We start from the raw sequence: 19,292 nt of genomic DNA, 5'->3' as shown, positions 1-19,292 counted from the left end.
GGCAGGTGACCATATGCACGGCGCACCTGGCCCTCAATGTCATTAGCGAGCCCCCGGAGTGGCTCGCCAGGCTTCCTGCACCTCACTCTCAGTTCAGTTTTTAAAAGTGCTGGCTGAGACCATCTCCCAAACCTCCTCTTGAGCGCCCCCACCAGGGCTGCGTAGCACCGCTGCTGTTCAGGGTCCAGCAGCAGGAGGCACGAAAGAGCCTCTCCCTCCAGACACAAAGCCAATTGCAATGCTTTGTCCCTTTCTTCCCACCTTCTAGCGTCCGCCAACAGTTCAAATTGAGCGTGGAACGCCTCCCAATCTGATCCACTGGCAAATTTTGGCGTCTTCACTGAGGCCGCAGACGGTGGGGGGGACGCGCCGTGCGGGGAAGCTGTGGGCGGCGGCGGCAGCGGCGACATCTTTACGTCCTCATGGGCCGACGAGCCGCTCGTGTGCGAGCAGGAGCGCGGCTGTTCGACGGTCACCCGCTCCAAAACAGCGTCATCCCGCTCAACTTTAAACTTATACTCACCGGAGCTAAACATGCTAAACGGCTTGCGGTCCTAACTAACTCACAGACTGAAGCTAACTTGCTAATGCGCGATACGCAGCGTGTCCTTACCGCGACAAAGTCTCTTCCGAAAATCGTCGGTTTTACTTCTGACACCAGTGTAATAATCTCAGGAATGTAGGCTCAGAGACTTCTTCAGTTATCTTGCATTTATTATACAAGATGCATTTAAGGCACACAACAGCTCCAACATGCGTCCATCTCCTTTCCCGCAAAACTCGAACCAACCCTTCCTGTCAACAACGTCACTTCCCTAACTTCCCCGGAAGTCCCGCCCCCCCAGCCAAAGCCATTGGCTAACACCCCGTAGCCAGCCGCTACAGTATGTATGTGTAGGTGTGTGTATGGGTGTGGATGTCTGGTGGATCGATTGGCCTGTATGTGGATGAGTTAGGGTAGGTGGGTTGGTGGCCTCTGTGGTAGCTGGGTGTATGCGTTGTTGTGGTTTACGGGGTAGGTCGCTTTTTTTTGTTTCGGTTTCGGCGGCCGCGGGTGTTTGTATTGCGGACGGGCGGTGGTGGTGATGGTTGCTGTGGTACTGCCGGCGGTTGGCGTCGCTGTGTTGGGTTGGATTGGTTGGGGGACTGTGGCTGGTATCTGTGCGCTTGTGGGGTTGTGGGGGCTGGCTGGCGTTGGCTTGCCGGCTGGTTTGGGGGCTGGCGTGCGGACGGGGTGCATTGACTTCTTCCCCCGTTGGGGGGCGCCATCCCCAGGCCGGAACTCGAATGGGTACGTTGCTGTGTGGATGGCCGGGGTGCGGTGTTTGCATTGGGCATGGGGCTGTGCAGTTTTTCTGCGTTTGGTTGCTGGTATGGGCTCTGCGGGGTTGGGTTGGGGCGGGCGGAGGATGGCTTTGTTTGGCGGGGATGGGCTCGCGTGGTGTCATGCTAAAGTGGAAGCACTAAAAACTACAATATGCATCGCGGGGAGAAGACGCAGTCAAAGTGTAGGCACGTAAATAAGACTGCCCACAAAACGGCGCATTCTGAAAAGACAGTCAGAAAGCAACTTAAAGATGCTCTGTAAAACAAAATCGATGCAAAATTTTGACCAAATTACGCGTCATGTAGAGTGGAAGTGTTTTATATGTGCGTAGAAAACAAATCATATGACCCCTTTGAAACAAATGTAATTTGGTTCATTAATACTGTCTCTGCCTGGTGAGAGCATATCTTAGCTTTCCTATAAAATTTCTGAAGTTTAATAGTTTATCTTCTCCTGTGATTGACTAATCAGCTTTTTCCATGCTCTTGTGTCCTCCGCCTACTGTCTGAATCATTCAATTTGGTTTTATATTCTTATTCTTCTTTTTTATTGACCTCGTCATTGTTGATTATTCGTCCTTTTGTTATTTTTAATTAGGTTTACTATAAAATCCTAAATAGTCTGTATAATCACTTGTTTGATAACTTGTACCCAATTTTCTTTTAAGTAATGAACAACTTTTATGAGTTGATTGAGTTTCAGGTACCACAGCGAGAAGGAATTAATGGCATATTACTTTTTAGAGGAGGAGCCATTTCAAATGTTGAATTCAGGCAGCATTCTAGCTGATTTTGTTTCCTGCAGATAATGGTATGTAACGTAAATGTCTCTGTGCTACACCCCCAAAGACAATTTAATCCAGAACTGACAAGCCTCACGCTTTGAGCATGAAAGAGTAAAACAGTTTAACCCATTCACACGCCACACTTAACCTTTCTCACGTTTATATTTCCCCACTCCATATGCCGTATTTTCCGCACCATAAGCCGCACCTAAAAACCACAAATTTTCTCAAAAGCTGACAGTGCGGCTAATAACCCGGTGCGCTTTATATATGGATTAATATTAATATTTATTTTCATATTGTTTAGGTCTCGCAACTACGGTAAACAGCCGCCATCTTTTTTCCCCGTAGAAGAGGAAGCGCTTCTTCTTCTACGGTAAGCAACCGCCCCCATAGAAGAGGAAGCGCTTCTTCTTCTACTGTAAGCAACCGCCAAGGTGAGCACCCACCCCCGTAGAAGAAGAAGCACGCGGATATTTCATTTCATTTGTGTGTTTCTGTAAAGACCACAAAATGGCTCTTACTAAGAGACACGCGTACAAGGTTCCACTGACTTTTGATATTCCTGTGAACCGCACTGTGGATACAACGGGAGCACGTACGGTGAAAACGGGGGTGCATGTTATATCAACTAAAGCCCACACTTAAACTTTTCACGTGCAAGATTGAATCTATTGTAACCTATTTTTATGGGCTTTCCTCTTTGTGATGTTAATTCCTGTTACACGCTGTTATACAGTATATGCCTTGCGCTCTTATTTTGAAGGCGCTAAGAGCGGAAGTGATGACACGTAGTAGTGGAGCGGAGGTTTTTGAAAGAAGGTAAATAAAGTGGTCCTCGTGTAAACTGGAGCCTCCGTGTTTATTATTTTGTAGTTTCATACAGTATGTGCAACATTTATAAACCCTCGGTTACACTATTTAAAAAAGTTATTTAATAAGAAGCCAAAAAGTGCAAAAACAATAATGTTCATGTTGGAGGAGTTGTGAATGACCGCAGGGCCACAACATTAGGTACACCTGCAGACTGCAGCACGGATTTCATATTTCATTCATTCACAACTCCTCTAACACGAACATTATTGTTTTTGCACTTTTTGGCTTCTTATTAAATAACTTTTTTAAATAGATTAAATCTTGCACCTGGAAAGTTTAAGTGTGGGCTTTAGTTGATACAACACTCCCGACAGGGGGTGCATTCTACGACGGGAGTGCATTAATCCAGCACAACAGCGGGGCATGGACTTCATTTATAAGTAAAGGTAAGACCATAATAACGTTTTTTTTGATTAAATATGCTTTTTTGTGTTGGCTAAAATGCTGGCATTAAAAGTTGGCATGTGGAGTGGAGATTTTTGGTGGGGGCTGGTGTTGATGTCTCTCGTTTGCGTGTTGGCGTTTGGGCTGACTAGCGGTCTGGCCCTGGCTGGTCTCCATGGTCTTGTTAGCTTATATTTGTGTGTGTATGTATGTAATTATTATTGTTTTGTATACATATATATGTGTATATATGTATGTGTATATAAATATATACATGTGTATCCTAGAACCCGCTGGTGGACACCGGCGGTAAGGGATGCCGTCAAGCTGAAGAAAGAGTCCTATCGGGCTCTTTTGGCTCATAGGACTCCGGAGGCAGCAGACAGGTACCGACAGGCCAAGCGGTGTGCGGCTTCAGCGGTCGCGGAGGCAAAAACTTGGACATGGAAGGAGTTCGGGGAAGCCATGGAAAACAACTTCCGGGCGGCTTGGAAGCGATTCTGGAGCTCCATCCGCCGCCTCAGGAAGGGGAAGCAGTGCAATGTCAACACCGTGTATGGTGGGGATGGTGTTCTGCTGACCTCGACTGCGCACGTTGTGGATCGATGGAGGGAATACTTCGAAGACCTCCTCAATCCTCCTAGCACGTCTTTCTATGAGGAAGCAGGGCCTGGGGAATCTGCGGTGGGCTCTCCTATTTCTGGGGCTGAGGTTGCTGAGGTAGTTAAAAAGCTCCTCGGTGGCAAGGCCCCGGGGGTGGATGAGATCCGCCCGGAGTTCCTTAAGGCTCTGGATGTTGTGGGGCTGTCTTGTTTGACAAGACTCTGCAACATCCCGTGGACATCGGGGGCGGTACCTCTGGATTGGCAGACCGGGGTGGTGGTTCCTCTCTTTAAGAAGGGGAACCGGAGGGTGTGTTCCACCTATCGTGGGATCACACTCCTCAGCCTTCCCGGTAAGGTCTATTCAGGTGTACTGGAGAGGAGGCTACGCCGGATAGTCGAACCTCGGATTCAGGAGGAACAGTGTGGTTTTCGTCCTGGTCGTGGAACTGTGGACCAGCTCTATACTCTCGGCAGGGTCCTTGAGGGTGCATGGGAGTTTGCCCAACCAGTCTACATGTGTTTTGTGGACTTGGAGAAGGCATTCGACTGTGTACCCCGGGAAGTCCTCTTGGGAGTGCTCAGAGAGTATGGGATAACGGACTGTCTTATTGTGGCGGTCCGCTCCCTGTATAATCAGTGTCAGAGCTTGTTCCGCATTGCCGGCAGTAAGTCGGACCTGTTTCCAGTGAGGGTTGGACTCCTCCGAGGCTGCCCTTGGTCACCGATTCTGTTCATAACCTTTATGGACAGAATTTCTTGGCGCAGTCAGGGCGTTGAGGGTATCTGGTTTGGTGGCTGCAGGATTAGGTGTCTGCTATTTGCAGATGATGTGGTCCTGATGGCTTCATCTGGCCAAGATCTTCAGCTTTCACTGGATCAGTTCGCAGCCGAGTGTGAAGCGACTGGGATGGGAATCAGCACCTCCAAGTCCGAGTCCATGGTTCTCGCCCGGAAAAGGGTGGAGTGCCATCTCCGGGTTGGGGAGCAGATCTTGCCCCAAGTGGAGGAGTTCAAGTACCTCTGAGTCTTGTTCACGAGTGAGGGAAGAGTGGATCGTGAGATCGACAGGCGGATCGGTGCGGCGTCTTCAGTAATGCGGACGCTGTATCGATCCGTTGTGGTGAAGAAGGAGCTGAGCCGGAAGGCAAAGGTCTCAATTTACCGGTCAATCTACGTTCCCATCCTCACCTATGGTCATGAGCTTTGGGTCATGACCGAAAGGACAAGATCACGGGTACAAGCGGCCGAAATGAGTTTCCTCCGCTGGGTGGCGGGGCTCTCCCTTAGAGATAGGGTGAGAAGCTCTGTCATCCGCGAGGAGCTCAAAGTAAAGCCGCTGCTCCTCCACATCGAGAGGAGCCAGATGAGGTGGTTCGGGCATCTGGTCCGGATGCCACCCGAACGCCTCCCTAGGGAGGTGTTTCGGGCACGTCCGACCGGTAGGAGGCCACGGGGAAGATCTAGGACAAGTTGGGAAGACTATCTCTCCCGGCTGGCCTTGGAACGCCTCGGGATCCCCCGGGAGGAGCTGGACGAAGTGGCTGGTGAGAGGGAAATCTGGGCTTCCCTGCTTAGGCTGCTGCCACCTCGACCCGACCTCGGATAAGCGGAAGAAGATGGATGGATGGATGGATGGACATGTGTATATATACATACATATGTGTATGTGTGTGTATATATATATATGTATGTATATTAATAAAGTTTTTGGGGGGCGCTCTCTCTGCCTGCTTGCTCCACGGGGGTGGTATCTCGGGCTGCTGCAGCCGAGCTGTGTGTCTGAGGCACCAAGGTCCCGCCAACCCCCCCTTCCAAATGCTCATCTTGGTGTGGGCCTGTTGGGTCTGGTCCCCGCGTCTATTGTGGCACCTCGGTGCGTTGCGTGGTATTCTGTAGTGTTGCATGGCGGCCAGCTGCTAGGGTAGTGGCCTTGTGTGTTGGCGTCTGTGATCTCCTCCTTTCCTTTTCTCCTTTTTATATATTTTTTGTAATTGGTTTTTGTGTTTTATTTTCTCTCTCTTTCCTCAAGGGGAGGATCCGCCAGGGAAGTTACTGGATGTTTCATCTCCATTGTTTGGGTCCCTGCAGGTGGGGCAAGTGGTTCCTGTGGTTCCGTACTGGATGGTCCTTCCGCGGCCGACTTGAGTGGGGTGGCCGAGGGTGGGCCCCTCTGTGCTCTTCTTAGGGGGAGAAGGGGGGGCTGGCTGTCTCCTGCTTCTCCCGTGCCTTGTCCTCTGCAGGGCAGGTCTGCTGCTGGCCTGCCCGGCGCCATGTTGGACCCAGTTCTGGGAGTCCTGTCACTGGCCGGCCTGCCTGCGTGGGGCCGGTGGTCCCTTTTTCCCTGGTTACTGCACCTGGTTTTGGGTTGGACTGCCTGGGTGGCTGTGGCAGTACTTTGGCTCTCGCACATACTGGGAGAAATATAGTGTACATACAAACTCGCATACACATAATTATTATTACATATATACATTCATTAATACCTACATACGCACGTACATACGCACATACATAGGTACGTACGCTCGCACGTACATACACAAATACAGTACATACACACGGTACATAGGGCCACACACACATTCACTGTACAAACATACGTGTACACATAATGTACATACACAAGCATACATACACTCATGCAAATAATCACATTAAACATATATTAAAACTAGAAACTGTGTAAAACACGGCACACTGATAAAGCTTAAAGGTCTACTGAAATGATTTTTTTTTTATTCAAACGGGGATAGCAGATCCATTCTATGTGTCATACTTGATCATTTCGCGATATTGCCATATTTTTGCTGAAAGGATTTAGTAGAGAACTTCGACGATAAAGTTCGCAACTTTTGGTCGCTGATAAAAAAAAGCCTTGCCTGTACCGGAAGTAGCGTGATGTTGCAGGTTGAAGGGCTTCTCACATTTCCCCATTGTTTACACCAGCAGCGAGAGCGTTTCGGATCGAGAAAGCTACGATTACCCCATTAATTTGAGCGAGGATGAAAGATTCGTGGATGAAGTACGTGAGAGTGAAGGACTAGAGTGCAGTGCAGGACGTATCTTTTTTCGCTCTGACCGTAACTTAGGTAAAAGGGCTCATTGGATTCCACACTTTCTCCTTTTTCTATTGTGGATTACAGATTTGTATTTTAAACCACCTCGGATACTATATCCTCTTGAAAATGAGAGTCGAGAACGCGAAATGGACATTCACAGTGACTTTTATCTCCACGACAATACATCGGTGAAGCACTTTAGCTACGGAGCTAACGTGATAGCATCGTGCTTAAATGCAGATAGAAACAAAAGAAATAAGCCCCTGACTGGAAGGATAGACAGCAGATCAACAATACTACTATCAGGAGACACCGAACCAAACACTGGACCTGTAACTACACGGTTAATGCTGTGCCGCCTGTTGATGCCTAGCAATGCTGTTGCTAACGACGCCATTGAAGCTAACTTAGCTACGGGACCTCGTCAGAGCTATGATAAAAACATTAGCGCTCCACTTACGTCAGCCCTCATCTGCTCATCAACACCCGTGCTCACCTGCGTTCCAGCGATCGACGGCGCGACGAATGACTTCACCCGATCATCGATGCGGTCGGCGGCTAGTGTCGGATAGCGCGTCTGCTATCCTCAAAGTCCTCCTGGTTGTGTTGCTGCAGCCAGCCGCTAATACACAGATCCCACCTACAGCTTTCTTCTTTGCAGTCTCCATTGTTCATTAAACAAATTGCAAAAGATTCACCAAAACAGATGTCCAGAATACTGTGGAATTTTGCGATGAAAACAGAGCTGTTTGTATTGTGATACAATGTGTCCGAATACTTCCGTTTCAACCATTGACGTCACTCGCAAACGTCATCATACATAGACGTTTTCAACCGGAAGTTCCCCGGGAAAATTAAAATTGCACTTTATAAGTTAACCCGGCCGTATTGGCATGTGTTGCAATGTTAAGATTTCATCATTGATATATAAACTATCAGACTGTGTGGTCGGTAGTAGTGGGTTTCAGTAAGCCTTTAACCTATTTTTACTATAACAATCTACAAGGTAAATGTAGTCCGGTTCTCTTTCTCCCCCTCCATTTATCTGCTTTCTTTTGTAAATCAAGTTTTCACTACATTTATTTATTGTTACATTTGAAACAATTATATTGTTGATAATAATAGAGGTAATTATTATTATAATTTATTATCAATAGTATTATTTCTATTGGTATTTTTAATGTTCCATTGGTATTGCAATAATGTTCATTTTCACTTCTGTGTTAATACAATCTACTTCACTAACTAGCTCTTTGCTATTACTTATCATATCATATTTCTACATATCATATTTGCTGATGTTGTTCTGTTGTTGTTGTTGTCTCTGTCTTATCCCCCTTTTGTTTTGGCAATTTCCCCCTCTGTCTTTCTTTTTTCTTCTTTCTATACCCTCCTGCTCCGGTCTGGCTGCGCCAAACATTTAATAAATTCATTTGATAAAGTCAAATACAAATAAGGCAACAAGAGAAGTATCCCACACTTCTCTTTTTATTTTTTTCAAGTAAATCTGTACATCGAATATAGGCATCTACATCAACAATATGATTTTCCTGAGTAAATGAACAGGACGTTAAAAAAAAAAAGAAGGGTCTCGAAGCATTCCTTTCACCAGGCCTATGTCCCGTCTCGAGATCTTGGAATGCAATGATTGGTGTTCTTAGCTGTCAGTCACAGACAGCTCAGCTTCATGTAGCGATTTTGTGCTTTCTCTCTCGGCTGCGTTGTTTTTTTCCTATTGCTCCGAGAGGGGCTCGAACTTAAGGTCGCCAGTGTAAGAGGGGAGCATGCTGACTACTGAGTTAAAAGCACAGGCAATCTCCCAGATCACCAGCCCTATTCTTGAAGTTGACTGGCCTCTGTTACACTCACAGTGACATGCATGAGCCCGTAGCCAAGGGGATGTATTCATAAACTAAATTATTTTTAAAATGGATGTTCAGTAAAATATTTTTTTTTTCAAACTGTGTTTTCGGGGTGGTGCCCAAAACTCCCTCAGCTCCCCTTTAGGTAACCGCGGCCCTGTAAAGGGTCTGGACAGGGAAACTCTGTAAAGACGCCCGAAAAATCGTACTCCATATCTACACAGAATTCCCCCCAACCCGAGTTTTTGCTCTGACCACCGCCGAAACTGGCCTGCCAGTACCTGTCAGTTGCTTCAGGAGTCCCACAAGCCATCTATGCTTAATAAGGCTCCTTTTTCAGCTTGACGGCGTCCCTACCTCTGGGGTCCACCATCATGTTCGGGGATTGGGTAAAGAAGCAAGTGCGGTCAAAAACAATTGCGTGGACGCAATCTGTGTTTATACATTATTAATGCAATACAATGTTGTGATTGATTACATGCATTAACTTTGCAAGCCCTAATTTTATAAAAAATGTTGCCTTTATTGTGGCGGTGTGTGTGGTAAAATGTTTAAGTGCCACATAGGACAGCATAGTAGACATGTTTGGGTGTACACGTGCAGTACATGAAGTACACACACAAATGCTTTTGTACCATTTATGAAAGGAAATGATTGCCCCTGGCAAGACATTCTTTATGTCTGCTGAGATGAATGAGAGCAGCAGTGAAAAGCTATAATACTCTCCACATGAACTGCTTGGACATGGTTTCACAAATTTAAACCTCTGCTTAACTTCACCGCCACCACCACCTTACAAATCATGAACAAATATTGTGAACATGCAGCTTTTTGGTCGACATGTGAAGGCATTTTAACACTTTAGCATCTATCATCTCCTTGGCCTCAAACACATCATCCTTTCCCTTCCTAACTTAGAACATGTGCACACTATCATCCGCCTTACACAAATGTCAGCACATTCCTCTCTCACAGGCCTCACTCACCCTGATTGTTGGGGCTCCCCTCTCCCTCCTCGCAGTCTGTTGTCATGTTGTTGAGCATCCTCTCGCCTCCTCAAACTCACACCTCTTAGTATTAGAGAAAGGCTATGTATCCTCTGTTGTTTGTGCGATGCTCTTCAGGAGAACAATTGATAGACTTCAGGTGGCAGTAAGGGAGAATTGGCGATGGCCAGCTTGATGACACATGCACTCTCCCTGTTTCTGTGCACCGCTCGCCCCCAAGTCAGTTTAAGCCCAACAAATACGTTCATCATGTATTCAGAAGGTATTATCTCTCTCTTCCTCCCTCCCGTCCTCTTTTTCTCTCCCTCACGCACCATCATCTATCTCATCAGGAGGAAGGGATGCAGGGCGACCGACATGAGATGGCAATGCACCGCCTCCTGAGGATTAGACTTCTTTTTTCATATTCTTTTGAGACGGCAGACAAGATTCCTTTTTATTACTGTTCATTTATTCCACTTTTGTTATTTCCCCTCCACCGCATCTCTCTTTTCATATATCCCTGCCAGGCTATGGCCAATTGTGTGTCAGATGGGCTGCAGGCTTCAGTTGTGTAACTTAAAAACCCTTTCTCCTGTTGTGGTTGACTCCTGCCCGTGTGCGCACATAACAGCAAGTACTTTCTCTCAAATGACAAAAAGTAGATGAATGCACTAAACATTAATGTGTTTGTATATACAAACCCCGTTTCCATTTGAGTTGGGAAATTGTGTTAGATGTAAATATAAACGGAATACAATGATTTGCAAATCATTTTCAACCCATATTCAGTTGAATATGCTACAAAGACAACATATTTGATGTTCAAATTCCTTTTTTTTGCAAATAATCATTAACTTTAGAATTTGATGCCAGCAACATGTGACAAAGAAGTTGGGAAAGGTGGCAATAAATACTGATAAAGTTGAGGAATGCTCATGAAACACTTATTTGGAACATCCCACAGGTGATCAGGCACATTGGGAACAGGTGGGTGCCATGATTGGGTATAAAAGTAGATTCCATGAAATGCTCAGTCATTCACAAACAAGGATGGGGTGAGAGTCACCACTTTGTCAACAAATGCGTGAGCAAATTGTTGAACAGTTTAAGAAAAACCTTTCTCAACCAGCTATTGCAAGGAATTTAGGGATTTCGCCATCTACGGTCCGTAATATCATCAAAGGGTTCAGAGAATCTGGAGAAATCACTGCACGTAAGCAGCTAAGACCGTGACCTTCGATCCCTCAGGCTGTCAACAAGCGACATCAGTGTGTAAAGGATATCACCACATAGGCTCAGGAACACTTCAGAAACCCACTGTCAGTAACTACAGTTGGTCTCTACATCTGTAAGTGCAAGTTAAAATTCTGCTATGCAAGGTGAAAACCGTTTATCAACAACACCCAGAAACGCCGTCGGCTTCGCTGGGCCTGAGCTCATCTAAGATGGACTGATACAAAGTGGAAAAGTGTTCTGTGGTCTGACGAGTCCACATTTGAAATTGTTTTTGGAAACTGTGGATGTTGTGTCCTCCGGACCAAAGAGGAAAAGAACCATCTGGATTGTTATAGGCGCAAAGTTGAAAAGCCAGCATCTGTGATGGTATGGGGGTGTATTAGTGCCCAAGACATGGGTAACTTACACATCTGTGAAGGCGCCATTAATGCTGAAAGGTACATACAGGTTTTGGAGCAACATATGTTGCCATCCAAGCAACATATGTATGGACGCCCCTGCTTATTTCAGCAAGACAATGCCAAGCCACGTGTTACATCAACGTGGCTTCATAGTAAAAGAGTGCGGGTACTAGACTGGCCTGCCTGTAGTCCAGACCTGTCTCCCATTGAAAATGTGTGGTGCATTATGAAGCCTAAAATACAACAACAGTGACCCCGGACTGTTGAACAACTTAAGCTGTACATCAAGCAAGAATGGGAAAGAATTCCACCTGAGAAGCTTAAAAAATGTGTCTCCTCAGTTCCCAAACGTTTACTGAGTGTTGTTAAAAGGAAAGGCCATGTAACACAGTGGTGAACATGCCCTTTCCCAACTACCATACACTCCTTCATCCATCTTTTGTATTTATTTGTTTCTGATGAAATGACTTTTTCTTGGCTGTTGTCCCTTCATGTTATGTTCCGAAAGTTAGTGCATAGCGTAACTTGCTCCGCTGTCACTTCCGTTTTGTTGGTCACATGTTTTGTGGCCTAAAGTTAAGTTGTAGCTTTATACTATTGTGTTCAGTCGTTTTGTATTTGTTGTGGCTTTTGCAATCGTGTTGTAGCTGAACGTTTTTGTGTTGTAATTAATTATATTGACTTGTGGCGTTTGTGTTTGTTATGACCTTTCCTGACCACAGTAGCTAACCGCCATTTTTGTTTTGATGACGTCACAGACGGGCAAATGGACTAAACGATTAACGTCCTGGACGGCGTGGCGAAGTTGGGCCAGCAATCGGAGGGTTGCTGGTTACTGGGGTTCAATCCCCACCTTCCACCATCCTAGTCACGTCCGTTGTGTCCTTGGGCAAGACACTTCACCCTTGCTCCTGATGGCTGCTGGTTAGCGCCTTGCATGGCAGCTCCCGCCATCAGTGTGTGAATGTGTGTGAATGGGTGAATGTGGAAATACTGTCAAAGCGCTTTGAGTACCTTGAAGGTAGAAAAGCGCTATACAAGTATAACCCATTTATCATTTATTTATTATTTATTTATTTTCAAAAGTGCTAAACCTCATATAAAGTCTGCCGTTCTTAAATCCAATGTTTTCCTTTTTCAGGTATTGATAAAGTCGATTGATTCCCTTTTAAAATGATCTTGCATCAATACCTATCTTCTGGAAGGCAAACTTGCCGAGCAGAGATCGTTATACTTGAAATTTAGGAATATAAATCAATGAATTGAGTGCGTGCAACCCTTTTAACCCTGGTGATGAAGATTGCACTGCCATAACTGAATGGCTTTTTTAAGGTAGAATATTGAAATAAACACCCCCCGCTCTTTAATTTATATGTTACATCACAGTGAACTGTGCAGTCATTTCTACTGTAGTGGGATGATCTCTTAGTTTTGGCAGATGCTCACATAGGCGTTATCCTCAATGACCTACCCACCTTGACCCTGCATGATATTCTCTGCATAATGTGGCCCTCCCTGATGTTCCACAGCAGAATGGAGGGTTCGGTTAGAGCAGGGGTCGGCAACACAAAATGTTGAAAGAGCCATATTGGACCAAAAGTACAAAAAAATAATCTGTCTGGAGCCGCAAAAAATACAAGCCTTTTATAAGTCTTATTTAGGCAACACATGACGTAAGTGTCTACCGTAATTTCCGGACTATAAGCCGCACCTGACTATAAGCCGCACCAGCTCAATTTAGGGGAAAATACAGATTGTTCCATATATAAGCCGCACCCGACTATAAGCCGCAGGGTTTTGATGTGTAATTAGCGTAGTATATAGGGGTTCCTGCTACCACGGAGGGGATTGTTGGGACAGAGATGACTGTTTGGGAACGCAAAGCGTCCCATTTATTAACAATAAATCTTTCAATCATTCAATCAAACTTTCACATCTTTGACATGGCGAACAGCATTCGTGCAGAGTACAAATAATACAACGGTGCAAAGTAATACAAAGTGCTCGCCTGTACGTTATCAAAATAACCAGCCTACCGGTATATGAAAAGTCAGTCTTTAATCATTGTGTCATCGTCTTCCTCCTGCGTACTAAAACTATCGAAATCCTCTTCGTCGGTGTCGGAGAAGAACAGGCCGTAAATAAGCCGCACCCTTGTATAAGCCGCAGGGACCAGAACGAGGGGAAAAAGTAGCGGCTTATAGTCCGGAAATTACGGTATATTTGTTTTGTTTGCAACAGCCACCTGCCTGGCCCCATGTTGAGCGGAAAACAAAGAACGTGTGTCGCAGGCTGACGCAAATCTTTGTAGATAGAAATGTTGAAATGTAATAATTATTCTCGTATTTTTACAACATTGGAAAACATTAGTAAAACGGAGGCTTCCCAGAGGGTGAGATAACTCCTGGAAATTACAGGCTTAAGAGTGACCAAATGTATAGATGTGTGTGTGTGCAAGTTAAATGAAACGGCAGGCTGTCTTCTGCTAATGGATTTATTACAATCTTTGGCAAGATGCGTAACGTTTGCTGAGGTCTGTAACAAAATGACACACAAACAACTATCAGAAATGCAGCAAATATTACATACAGATAATGTGTAATGAGACATGCAAATATAAATTATATACACAGAGGCATAAGTAAAGGAATTTAAATGACCTCAAATATACCTACAAATGAGGCTGAAGCCTGGTGGTGGTGTGGGGGGGGGGGGGGGGGGGGGGTTACCAGACTTATAATTCTCTTCCAAACACTAAGGAGCAGTGTCTCCAGAAGGAACAACTACATCTGTGGGTGACTAAATATTGTATTTCCTTCTTGTGAAGAATGACGATAGATGACAACCACAACATCGAGATCTTTGTCTACACTGGAATTAATAATTTACAATAATCAGTTTACCTTTAATGGACGTTTTACTTATAAACCAGAAGAAAATACTTTCGCAAAGATGGACTGCAACTTCTGAACGAGTCACGGCAGAAGATGGTCTTATTATTTCTCAGGTTTGCCCCCAATGTCCATGACCGTGCTCTTATCACCGTGTTGTAGACGGCCTGTCGTAAGGGGGGCCCAGGGGTCCACGGTGGCGTCGTGATGAATGAAAACAAAATCCACCAAGCGCAGACTGGGGTGCACCCGACAAGGAGGGGTACTATGCTTTGACCTAGAGACGCTGCCAGGCCGCGACCAGGGTTCATTGGCCACCAGAATGAAATCCTGTGGAACTCGCAGTACTTTATCCTACTTTCTCTTATGTTTCCTCAAACCTAGCTAGCCTCATACAATGCTCATCCCCCTCTGGCTGGTAGCTTTACTTACTGTCTAAATAAGTACATCTGCCTTGCTGTGACATCACAATGTAGCCAGACTGCAACACACAGTGTTCAAGGGCATCCAAATCTACGTGCAAGCTCACGTGCAAATGTATGAACCTTATGATTTGACGGCTTTGGCACTGTTTAACACAAGTGTAAGTCAAAAAAGACAAAAACCATCATAGGTCCCCTTTAAAGACTTGAGATCCTAGTGTTGAGGAGAATAAGCGTTTTGGGGACAAGATAAATCCATCTGTGCCTCGGTACTAGATACCAAGATGACAGCATTTTACTGTAAAATGTGCACCAGAGCTCAATAATAAAATAAAGGAGGACGTCAATTTGTGTCAACAGATGAATATATATTAAGTTTGTTTTAATTGTGAGAGAAACTTTCCAAAGAGCTTTATGTGTAATGTGTTATAGTAATAAACACAATGACATGGTATGTCATGTCAAAAGCAACACAATAGTTGTTCACTGGTCTTTTGTTAATTTTATTTATATATTTTTATGAATGTTCTGATTCATCCAGGTCATTGTAACCTCAGGGCATTCAATCGATCGCAACTGGACTGTTTGGTTTGTCTTAGAAGACGTTTCGCTTCTCATCCGAGTAGGCTTCATCAGTTCATGCTCATTGACTTAGAGGCCTACTGAAATGAATTTTTTTTATTTAAACGGGGATAGCAGATCTATTCTATGTGTCATACTTGATCATTTCGCGATATTGCCATATTTTTGCTGAAAGGATTTAGTATAGAACAACGACGATAAAGATTGCAACTTTTGGTATCTGATAAAAAAAAGGCTTGCCCCTACCGGAAGTAGCGTGACATAGTCAGTTGAACATATACGCAAAGTTCCCTATTGTTTACAATGATGGCCGCATGAAGTGAGAGAGATTCGGACCGAGAAAGCGACAATTTCCCCATTAATTTGAGCGAGGATGAAAGATTTGTGGATGAGTAAAGTGCAAGTGAAGGACTAGTGGGGAGTTGAAGCTATTCAGATAGGGAAGATGCTGTGAGAGCCGGGGGTGACCTGATATTCAGCTGGGAATGACTACAACAGTAAATAAACACAAGACATATATATACTCTATTAGCCACAACACAACCAGGCTTATATTTAATATGCCACAAATTAATCCTGCATAAAAACACCTACGTGTTTGTTATGCCAGCTCCTCTGCTAGCTCCTAGCTCCATAGAACACGCCAATACAATTCAAACACCTGATCAACATACACAATCACTCAGCCCAAAAGACTGTTCACCTAACCCAAGGTTCATAAAGCTTATATATTTTAAAAAAGTTACGTACGTGACGCGCACATACGGTCAAGCTATCAAATGTTTAGCAGCCAAGGCTGCATACTCACGGTACCTGATATTCAGCTGGGAATGACTACAACAGTAAATAAACACAAGACATATATATACTCTATTAGCCACAACACAACCAGGCTTATATTTAATATGCCACAAATTAATCCTGCATAAAAACACCTGCGTGTTTGTTATGCTAGCTCCTAGCTCCTATGCTAGCTCCTAGCTCCATAGAACACGCCAATACAATTCAAACACCTGATCAACACACACAATCACTCAGCCCAAAAGACCGTTCACCTAACCCAAGGTTCATAAAGCTCATATATTTTTAAAAAGTTACGTACGTGACGCGCACGTACGGTCAAGCTATCAAATGTTTAGCAGCCAAGGCTGCATACTCACGGTACCTGGTATTCAGCTGGGAATGACTAAAACAGTAAATAAACACAAGACATATATTTACTCTATTAGCCACAACACAACCAGGCTTATATTTAATATGACACAAATTAATCCTGCATAAAAACACCTACATCTTTGTTATGCTAACTCCTAGCTCCTATGCTAGCTCCTAGCTCCATAGAACATGCCAATACAATTCAAACACCTGATCAATACACACAATCACTCAGCCCAAAAGACCGTTCACTTAACCCAAGGTTCATAAAGCTTATATATTTTTTAAAAAGTTACGTACATACGCAAAAAAAAGTTGCGCACATACGGTCAAGCGATCAAATGTTTAGAAGCCAAAGCTGCATACTCACAGTAGCACGTCTGTGTCTTTGTCATCCAAATCAAAGTAATCCTGGTAAGAGTCTGTGTTGTCCCAGTTCTCTACAGGCGTCTGTGTATCGAAGTCAAAAGTCCTCCTGGTTAGAGTCTCTGTTATCCGAGTTCTTCCATCTTGACTGCATCTTTCGGGAATGTAAACAAAGAAGCGCCGGCTGTGTACTGTTGTTGCTGACTACGTTCGAAAAATACGTCCATTTCGCACCGACAGCTTTCTTCTTTGCTTGCTCAGCTTCTTTCTCCATAATGCAATGAACATGATTGCGACAGATTCACGAACACAGATGTCCAGAATACTGTGGAATTATGAAATGAAAACAGAGCTTTTTCGTATTGGCTTCAATGTGGAAGGCATACCCGTGTTCCCCGGGCTACGTCACGCGCATACGTCATCCTCAGAGGCGTTTCGAACCGGAAGTTTAGCGGAAAATTTAAAATGTCACTTTATAAGTTAACCCGGCCGTATTGGCATGTGTTATAATGTTAAGATTTCATCATTGATATATAAACTATCAGACTGCGTGGTCGGTAGTAGTGGGTTTCAGTAGGCCTTTAAATTGGTCAAACAAATTACAGGAGCCTACTGGGTGGGAAGGCACTGGATGAGCTGAGACCTAGAATACTAAGATTCAGGATGCGCTTAATGAGGTGCTCTTACACAATTACATGCATGACTGGAAAGCAGAGGTGGGACCAAGTCATTGTTTTGCAAGTCACATGTAAGTCTCAAGTCTTTGTCCTCAAGTCTCGAGTCAAGTCCCGAGTCAAGACAGGCAACTCTTTTAGTCAACTGTTCAGAGCCATGGTGAGTGACAGACGTTACGTTACTGTGTGTGATTCATTGACTAACGTAACGTTATGTATAGGTACCTCATGCAACCCTGCTTAAAAAAAATCACTTGACAAAAAGTATGAATAAGGTAGCGAACTGCAGTGGACGCAACAGATTGCCGTGTTTGCAATGACTTTATAACCATAGACATCTTATAAGTAGACGCAGCATTGGCTGCTGTGACGCGAGCAATTTGGCCGCCATCTTGAAGTGCTGATGAGGAGCCGGAGAGCAGCCTAAACTGACAGTTGACAGGTAGAAAACAAAGATGGTTGGTGTTCAGCGTTTTCCTGCTCAAATGAGCGGACTGTTGAAAATAGGAATCGGGGGATTACTTTTCACAAGTAAGATTTAACATTAACATACTATCAGTTGTATTTTGTGAAAAGAATGTTACCACAGAGTTGAGAATGAGCAAAGATCTTCAATATTTGTATGTGAAAATCACAAAGAAATCTTCTGGGGGAGGATGACACCCCTACAGGGGTTTGGTTTACAAACTTTCAGCCCCACCTAAAACAAAATTCACCAGCCGCCACTGATTATGAACTGTTCTCATTTTAGGCAAAGTATAAGACAATACTTTCTTAACAGTATAATTGTAACCAGGAATAAGTCTTCAAGTAACAATATTCAAATACTAACATTGTTGGGTAAAACAGAATTTGGTTTTATTCTGAACCCAGTGAAACAAATTGGTGGTTTTAGCTGATATAAAGATTAAGTGTTTATATATGTTTGTGTTAAAGTATTTGACTCTTTTATCCAATTCAGTATCGATTCTTGGGGTCACGATTCGATTCAAAATTAAAAAAAATTCAATTGAACACAATTCTCGATTCAAAAACGTTTTTTTCCCGATTCAAAACGATTCTCCATTCATTCAATACATAGGATTTCAGCAGGATCTACCCCAGTCTGCTGACATGCAAGCAGAGTAGTAGATTTTTGTAAAAAGCTTTTATAATTGTAAAGGACAATGTTTTATCAACTGATTGCAATAATGTAAATTTGTTTTAACTATTAAATGAACCAAAAATATGACATATTGTATCTTTGTGAAAATATTGGACACAGTGTGTTGTCAAGCTTATGAGATGCGATGCAAGTGTAAGCCACTGTGACACTATTGTTCTTTTTTTTATTTTTTTATAAATGTCTAATGATAATATCAATGAGGGATTTTTAATCACTGCTATGTTGAAATTGTAACTAATATTGATACTGTTGTTGATAATATTAATTTTTGTTTCACTACTTTTGGATTGTTCTGTGTCGTGTTTGTGTGTCCTCTCAATTGCTCTGTTTATTGCAGTTCTGAGTTTTGCTGGGTCGGGTTTGGTTTTGGAATTGGATTGCATTGTTATGGTATTGCTGTGTATTGTTTTGTTGGATTGATTAATTAAAATAAAAAAAAAAATAAAATAAAATAAAATAAAAAAATAAAAAATAAAAAATAAAAAATAAAAAATAAAAAATAAAAAATAAAAAT

The 19,292-nt window shown here is 43.8% G+C and overlaps 1 protein-coding gene across 2 annotated transcripts in view; it reads right to left on the bottom strand.

Annotated features, from left to right (window-relative positions):
* Positions 1-10,187, bottom strand: part of slc12a5b (solute carrier family 12 member 5b) — a 90,371-nt gene extending 80,184 nt beyond the window's left edge. The window contains exon 1 of one of the 2 annotated variants that reach the window (XM_062053640.1): positions 9,884-10,187. In XM_062053640.1, the coding sequence (XP_061909624.1) occupies positions 9,884-9,941 (58 nt within the window). In that variant the 5' untranslated portion in view covers positions 9,942-10,187. The remainder of the gene's footprint in view (positions 1-9,883) is intronic. The other variant, XM_062053638.1, reaches the window with a different exon arrangement.
* Positions 10,188-19,292: the final 9,105 nt, after the last annotated feature.

This window comes from Entelurus aequoreus, linkage group LG07 (genome assembly GCF_033978785.1).
Source record: "Entelurus aequoreus isolate RoL-2023_Sb linkage group LG07, RoL_Eaeq_v1.1, whole genome shotgun sequence".
Lineage (NCBI taxonomy): Eukaryota > Metazoa > Chordata > Actinopteri > Syngnathiformes > Syngnathidae > Entelurus > Entelurus aequoreus.
The sequence above is the reverse complement of the archived record's forward strand: the minus strand, read 5'-3'. Positions and strand labels throughout refer to the sequence as shown.